General features: G+C 38.6%; 1 protein-coding gene across 1 annotated transcript in view; it reads left to right on the forward strand.

The window, feature by feature from the left end:
* Nucleotides 1-6,386, forward strand: part of LOC140137731 (uncharacterized) — a 44,575-nt gene extending 38,189 nt beyond the window's left edge. Inside the window, exon 4 of the mRNA XM_072159497.1 lies at nt 6,150-6,386. Within this exon, the coding sequence (XP_072015598.1) occupies nt 6,150-6,385 (236 nt within the window). The 3' untranslated portion in view covers nt 6,386. The remainder of the gene's footprint in view (nt 1-6,149) is intronic.
* Nucleotides 6,387-8,912: the final 2,526 nt, after the last annotated feature.

Consider the following 8,912-nt stretch of genomic DNA (forward strand, 5'->3'; position numbering starts at 1 on the left):
ATGGGCTTCTTAAGATACAGTACACATGTATAAACCAGCTGGACATAATTGCCAATTGATGGGCCTGTGATTGCACACATATTGCTATTACCTTACTGTGAAAATAATATCACTTTTCTGCCATTGATAGCACACTGTTTAGTTTGTGTTACCATGGTAACTGAATATGTCCACAAGCATGTGAACTCATATCTGAGAAATACTTAAGAAGTATTTTAAGATTTAAAAGTATGGTGTATAATATCAATATAGGAGTATGTGTAGTTTTATTGTTACAATCGAAATGTCAAATAAAAATTGTGGAAGATTATTAAGGGATATCAAAATGATCTAGCTTATATTTCCCATGATTGCTGTTTGTTTGTGTACTCAACAAGTGGAGTCAAAAATGTTGTTGATGTGAATTGTGAACTGTGTGTGGGCAAGAGGTGCCAACACCAGTTACTACCACCTCAAGTCAGATACAATCAGGATGCTTTGTAGCGTACTAGGTTTTGGGATAGTATTCTAAAAATATAAATAATCAAGATCAAGGCTTTAGTTTGTGAATATCAAACCGGACTTAAGGCTATTTTCCTCCAGATCTGTGTTGTTTAAAAACAAACAAACAAGTATTCAAATAGTTTGTGGTGTGACCAAGTTCATCTAAGAACTATGCCACTAACTACAACCACTTTTAAGATCAGGGGTGCAAATTGTGATTTTTTCCTCAGGAGCAAGGTTTTTAGGCTCACGATTTCCTCTATCATACAAGACATAAAATAGGTTTGTTATGCATTTCGAACGATGAGAATGGCAACATAGGATGTTTTTTAAAGAGACTCTGCTTGTAAAGTCTTCGAACTTCCAAAAAAGGGGCTCTATTTGGGAAAGTGTGCGCGCGTAGCGGGCAAAAATTCGGTATTTTATACTAGTTTGGCCCATGATTGGTGGGAATTTTGCTGGGACACGGGCTCCTTTCCATTTCTTTTCCTTTGCCCCTCCCTCCCCGATTTTCTCTTTCAATTTTTGTGAGAGAGCACTTTGCTCTTTCATTTTTTTGTCACTCTGCCCCCCTTCTGATAACTTTTCCTTATGAAGAAACTCCACCTCTCTTTTTGCGTTTGGTCTTTCTTCTTCCAAGTGTTCATTTGAAATATCATTTGAAAGGTACAAAGATTAAATTACTCTGCACTAGCATCTGTTTGCAGCATGCCCTTAGTTTTAACTTCCTCATTTTTACATTAATAGGGAATCAAATTTGCATATCATGTTCAAGTAATTTGATTTGGCCTTCTATTTGTTTCCTTTAATTTCCCCAAATCGTACTGGTTGGTAGGAGCCACTTGCTGACCCTTGTATATCCATTTCTGTTACCATGGTTGGTTACTACCTTTTATGTTTACCTCTTAATGTTGATGGGTCCATCTCACTATCCTTTACAACTTGTTCAGTGCTTTATATTCACTTTTAAATTCCCTCATAATTTTCCAGGTCGTCACTTATGATTTTTAGCATTGATACACTGAATTCCTTTATGACTTCTTTTTTTCCATACAATCCTCATTGCCTTAACTTTATAAATTTCCTCAGCTATGTGCGCTCTTACCACCTGTACCTGCCTTCACACAGCTTCTTTTTTTCCTGTTAAATTACATTGAATACCTCCTCTGATGATAAATTGTAAATTTCCTCAAATACGCTCGTATGCATTGTTACCCATATCCAAAATCTAACACCAACACCTTCTTCTTTTAATACTGAAGTCTCTTATTTCTTGAATAATCATGTGAATTCCTCAATTATGCACAAGTGTCTTCCTCTCTTCCATTCAGTAGCCTCACCTATTAATTTATTGTCTTTTGCTGATATCTGTTTCCCTCTTCTACCTCCTCCTTTACCTCTTTTTCTTTCCTCTTTCCCTCTTCCTCTCTTCTTTTTTTCTTCTCAAGACATTATTTCCTCAATTTTGACTGTCATTTCCTAGGGCGGTGCTCCCGCTCCCTTACAATTTGCATCCCTGTTTAAGATAGTGATAATGATGACCAGACTATTCAGTGCACAAACCTTGATCATAAAGGTACAAACCAACGACACAATAGCGAATAATAAACACAGGTATGTGAAGCATGTAATTTGTTATTCAAAGGTAATGAGTCCCGCTGACTGAACCTGGCACACACCATGCTGATATTCATGAGTGGATGGCGAGTAGGCCAGGGTTGCCATTTGGGGGTGATTGTCATACTTTTCGGCTGAACTGGAGGTCTTAACAACACACACATATCCCAACAGTAGTAGTGACTGACCCCTTCCGTGGGATGTGAACCAGTGTTGTAGTCGAGGACCTCATGTCCGAGGCCAAGGCCAAGGCCAAGGACTTGGTGTCCGAGGCCAAGGCCAAGGCCAAGGACATGGTGTCCGAGGCCAAGGACAACCCTCCGAGGCCAAGGACTTTTGTCTCCGAGGCCAAGGCCAAGGACCAAGGACTTTCATAATAATGAACCATACTAAACCACGCCCGATCGGGGGTCATATTATCGTCAACATAAGGCAATTTTATATGCACTTTAAATAACGCTGCACAGTAAGCCTAAACTTTATAAAATAAACATGCCTAAAATGGACTATTTATCCTAGTTTCAACCAACGAAGCCCGACTTGTGCATTATATCGATTTGTTTCTTAGTCTTAGGAACAACCCAAAAGTTTGATGAAGTCCTATAAGCGAAAGTCCTTTCGCTAGAACGCTAACCTTTCCACCCTCCCTCTAACGCAAGTGTCAAATATCGAAAGCTCCAACCTGTATTCATAGGATACAGTGCGGCCGCTGGGGTGGATGGGTGCGACAATGCTAGGATACTAGTGATCACGTTTATGGAAGAAACAAATATTCTATTTTATTTTAAGATATTTTCTTCGTACCTTTTTAGCACGAAAAAAAATAATTAGGACTTGCTGGATTTTCATATGAAAAATAATCAGCTGCTTACAAAATTAACTTACAAGTTGCAGGTTGCGAATACTGTACACTAGATTGATTTAAAATCATTTTGAAGCAACCACTGTAAAATTTCAATATCGTAGGCCTACTTCAGAAAATACTAAAATTTTATATTAAATCCTTAAAAAGATCAACTTTGACCAATGTTTTAACGACTTTTTACAAAGCGTAATCTGACTTTTCGGCCCCTCCTCCCTAAGGCTGCGATCACATAGAAATATACAATATACAGTATTAAGCTACACAAAATATTTCGTTGGATCAGGCTGAGTTCACATAGGAGTATCCTCTGTGAACTCAGCCTGCTCGAATCAGCGTATTTCGTATAGCGACTACTTCTATGTGATCGCAGCCTAACGGAAGGACTTTTCGTAAATAAGACTTCAACTTTTGGGCTGTTCCTTATCTAGACAAGTAGTGAAGATTACAATATAACACACTTATGTTTGATCGCATACCTACCATTTTGATGTCAAAAGCTAGACAGTTATGTGGTATATAATAATGTGCGACAAAGCAGTCTAAAATGGGCACTGATCTATCTTAAGATCAAAGCGCAGCAAATGTAGCTGATGAGATTAACCAAAATAGATAAAATTCATTTGATCACAGTTAGGCCTACCCGGTAATCGAAACATGTCATACAGTAGTGTCCAATGAGTTCCTTAAAATATCTAAAGAACCCGTTGTGTCTATTCGATATTCCTATTTTAGGAATCATATTGGCTGAGTGGAATTTTAATATAAAACCACATATTTGGCCTCCATGTGCATCTTTTGCAAAGAGCAAAGATGATAGTTAAGAGTGCACCAAAATATTGACAAACTGTTTTGTATTTCAATCAGGTACAATAAAAGCTATCCTTAACTGTTATGTTTCTCTAAAACGTTTTAATTTATACCTAAACAGCAGATTGTACTCTTTCACTCTTTAAACATTTGCCTGCATTTTTGATGATTTTGCCTGTCCTTGTTGGGTCCTTGTTGTCGAGGACCAAGGACTTTGGGGTCGAGGCCAAGGCCAAGGCCAAGGACTACACATCCGAGGCCAAGGACTACATGTCCGAGGACCAAGGACTTCAAAACCTGTCCTCGAGGAGTCCTCGAGGCCGAGGACTGTACTCGAGGACTACAACACTGATGTGAACAGAGTCGTAGCCTGGGGGGTTGGGGGATTTGTGACGCACCAAAAAAAAAAAATTGTAAAGTATACAAAAAGTCCCAACATTTAAGCATTTGCGAGCCAAAAATCAGATTTTAAAGCTTTTTTTGGTCAACAAGGGTCCAAATTTGTGGAAGAAAGTCCACTTTTCACATAAGTACCCCCCTTCCACAAAAATCCACTTTCTCAAAATCAGCACCCCCCACAAAAATTCCTGGCTACGGGCCTGGATGTGAAGTCTGCTCTTGATATTTTTAGTTTTTTTGTATCCATTGATCTGTTGTGTGTGATGACATCATGTTTATAAATGATGTGTTCATCTGGCTCCCCAAATCAATTTTCTTCAATAAGTAAGCAAATGTTGTCAGTCATTCAACCTATTCAAGTGAATCAAGTCCTTCCAGAAGAATTGAACACCAAATTTAAAATGTGTTTGCACATTACATAATAACAGTCTCCAGATCCCCCAAAATGGTGTGGACAAGACTGGCTGAGTGCACCTTATTCTTTGTGACATAGGCTACTTGAGATAAATTTCCCGTTCATCCATGTGTGGTGTTTGCCGCTCTTCAGCCTGTGAAAAAAAATGGCAACTCTGGTGTATACATGCCAAAGTGGTTGAACTATCCAGCAAGTAAGAAGCTAAGTTGCTAACTAAGTTGACCTCGCTTGAGGGACATCACGCACAATTTGTTTTTCGTCTCTCAAGTCATCGTTAAACATGTATTGTCATACCTGTTATTCTGTGTTTTGGTAACTCTGTGTATGTGTGTGTTTTGTATTCATGTTTGTCTGTCCGTGTGTGTATGGTAGAGGGAAGCAAGCGGGAGATATTGATCGTCTCCGCCTGAGGCATCACGAGAAGAGCAGATTTCACCTGTTGGAGAGGATATGGAGGAACAGAAAGGGGAAGGTAGGTGTCCTCAAGTGTCCTCATCAGTAGGTCAAGGGCAAGGCTATTCATCCTGCTGACCAGCAGAAAATATCTGGTCAAATATTGTGTCAAGCCAACATGTGGTGAATTCAGCAGACATTATGTAAATTAGTGTGATGTTTATGTTTTGTAAATAACATACTGTGATTGTCCAGCTACGGAGAAAACAATGGTACATTTTGTTCCTTCATCAAGACCAACCGCTATAGGTCTTCATAAACTTTCCTTTTGTATTTTTGTCATTAATGTTACTTACACTGTGATTTCTTGTCAACATCATTCACATAAAAATTGTAAATTGTTCAAAATGCTATACATCTTCAAATCTTCACAAAACCACACAAATTATTATCATGTGTGAAAGTCTGTTGTCATAATGATGTTATTGTTGTACTTTTACTCAAATCATACAATGTACCTTTTAAATGTAGATAATACCAAAAATCTTCCAACTTAACTCTTCTAATCTCATGGTGTTACATGTATGTGGTTTATGAATCGAAGCCCAAGGCATGATCTATATAGTTTATTGGTATGATAATGATAAACCACATGCAGTAGGCCTATGTGAGTTTTGAATTTCAAAGAGAACAAAATTTTTATGTAGATTTCCTAATTGAGTTGTAACGAGTTGAGTCATTCATGATTGAGTCAAGTCATATCTAGCAATTTCCTGAGTCAAGTCAAAAGACTTGAGTCACTGTATATTCTCAATAGGGAAATTGGAAAATCTTTAAGTCGAGTCATTTCATTTTTGAAATTCAAGACTCAATTGATGACTCATTACAAGTCTGTAGTGGCAGCGGAGTCCTAAAGCGAATCGCCTTTTAAACATAGTCCTATAACCGACTCACCTTAAACAAGCCTTGACTGGCCTTGAAAAAAGTGGGGACAAACAGAAGTTCACATAAAATCGTCAAAACTCAAGCCTTGCTGGGCAGATTGTGTTCTTTAAAAACCACCATACACTGTACAACACCTCATCACTGTTATGTCACATATGTCTCACTCTTAAGTAGTCCTCATGCATGCATCTGTCTGTCTGTCTTACACTGTCCTTTTCAAACTAGAAGACACCCCAACCACGACAGATGCTACACCAGCACCCCCTGCATTCAATGTTGATGACCTCCCTGCTCCTGCGGATGATGATGATGATGATGTAGACCCAGAATTAGAAGCTCTTGCCAACCAAAAGGAAGAGAGTAATAATACACTTGAACTACCAAATGTACGAATCATTGTCACACGGACACACCAGGTAATTGCTCTCAATCAAGTTCATTTTTATTGGCAGATGTATTGAGGTTGAGGTGCTCAAAATGGCAGCCTATACATCTCTGATAGGCCATTCCATTTCAGATTCACATACCACATATGAAAGACATTACTTTAATCTTCCACACAGGAGAACAAATTTCAAATAGGGTTACCAGAATGGGTGGTTCCTTTTGAAATCTACACTCCCCTGTGTGGGAGATTAAGGTCATGTCTGTCATACATGGGGTGTATGGATTTCAACTGATATAGCTCAATTTAGGACAGAGATGAGATGTGTGGCTCCTTGGAGTGCTAATGAATTAAAAAAAAAAATCATAAAACATAATTATGGAGTCTTACTTTGACACTCCATACATTTTTTGCAAAGAAATTTATTATAATTCAGCTATCGCTTAAAATATGAAAATGTGTTGCAAATAATTGATGTGCTTCTAGCTGATACAAAATGTGCAAGATTCAATTTGTAAAGCTTCAAGAGGAAGCTCCGGCAGAGCAGTTCTTCTGCGGTGAACCAAACCTGCCTGGTTATCACATTGTTAGTGACAAGGTGATCTCTGAATTTGACAGGTCCTAATTGATGTTTTAATGTTATTGCATCAATTAGCACCTGTTAAATTTAGAAATCGCCTTGTCATTAATTAATTTGATAACCAGGCAGGTTTGGTTCTCCCCAGAAGAACTGTTCTGGCAGGCCTTCCTCTTTCAGCATGGGAGAAGAGACATTAACATTGATCATGCAGAGATGTGCTTGGTCATATACCATGTTCAAATAGAAGTTCAGACTTTGTCCTTGTACACCTTTTCTTCCCAACAACCCCTCTTCACATTGTCACTAACATACGTCACTAATCACTTACATCACATTGTGTGTCCATGTGTTTCTTCTTTCAATCACTGTAGTCCCTGATGATATGGGTGATAGTCCTGATTTCACCCAAGAAAGGCCTTCATTCGATGATGTTGAAGATGATTCCTCCAACATGGAGGAACAGTCTCCCGATGTAGAGTTTTCAGGTATGTGTCTTGTAGCGTCAAAGAAGATCCAAATAATGGATGTTTATCATGTGTTAATGTATTAGTCTAGTATGAGGAAAATTATCTCTCTCTCTATCCACATATTTTTAAAAACTTCATAAGTCTTGATACCAAAAGATAAACCCTATGAACATAAAAGAGAACAAAAATGTCATTGTTCATCTAATTAACAATTCCCGAAAATGTTTTGTTCCTGCATTTTACTAGTTGACAGTGACTTCAGAAGACTTTAAACATAATGGAAGCGGACCAAACTAAATTTTGTTGATGACCCGTTCTGGGGTGCCCGAGGAGGGTTTCCCTGTGAGTCAGAAAATTTTGCAATAAAATAACGAAAAAAGGATATTCAAGCTCCACACCAATATTATTGAGAATGCTGAACCCCCCTCCCTTATACATCAAAAGTAATTTCGAAAACTAAAATAATTTTTATAAAATTGGTTCATTTCAAATAAGATCCACGCAGTTGTCAGAATTGCAGTTTAATTTCTGTCCAAGAAATCCTCTGAATACCATTCCAAGCTAACAACCCTACTTGAGATATATTTGGTCTCATAGGATGGCTTTGTATTTGAATTAAATGAAAACCAATCAATTTGCATTTTTGTGAAATGAATAAATGTGGAGAAAAAGAGGAAATGATTGTTCCTCATCAGGCGATTCACTGTTTCATGTTTTACGTAATGTATGTGCATGCATGTGCTGTTGTCAAAAGTATTTATATGTTGTCATCTTCTCTTGAAAGTGTAATTTCATTCCAATCTTTCAACTGGGGATTATGTTGTACATGTTTGTTAAAAGGCAGTATTTCTAGACCGGCAACCTGAATGTCTGTAAGCTATTGCGATGTACATTTATCAAACTAAAGGCAAAAGTAAGCAATCACCAAAAATAACATGGAATGTTCTAGCTTCTGTCTAGAGACAGTGGGTTCCAACTTTTTTATTGCGTAAATCGACCCAGTGTGCCTCACTAATGATGCTCGCATCTCATTCTCTGAGATACCTCGGACTCAACCGTAGAAACAGTCAGTTCTGGAAATACTTCTTTGTAAGAGTGTTATTGTTTTATGTTTCATTTGTGATGTTGTGTTGTCTATTGTCATTTTGTTTGCATGTGCTTGTTTGTGCTTCCATGTTGGGTCTGTAGCAGATAATAAGGAATCGCCTGCTGAGGCAAATGTCCCGGAAGAAACTAGTCATGGCAACCAGAGTTCTGATGAAGAGGGTTTTGAGCCAATAGCTCCCCCAGTTCCTTTAGCTGATCAATATGATGAACCAGCTGATGTCCAAGGAGAAGTGGAAGATAAATCTGGTGGTGATGAAGATGAAGAGGAGCCTCAAGAAGAGAGACCTCCACCTCCTGAGCCACCAATGGAAGAGAGACCTCCACCTCCTGAGCCACCAATGGAAGAGAGACCCCCTCCACCTGAGCCACCAATGGAGGAGAGACCCCCTCCACCTGAGCCACCAATGGAAGAGAGACCCCCGCCACCTGAGCCACCAATGGAGGAGAGA

This window comes from Amphiura filiformis, chromosome 17, assembly GCF_039555335.1.
Source record: "Amphiura filiformis chromosome 17, Afil_fr2py, whole genome shotgun sequence".
NCBI classification, from domain to species: domain Eukaryota; kingdom Metazoa; phylum Echinodermata; class Ophiuroidea; order Amphilepidida; family Amphiuridae; genus Amphiura; species Amphiura filiformis.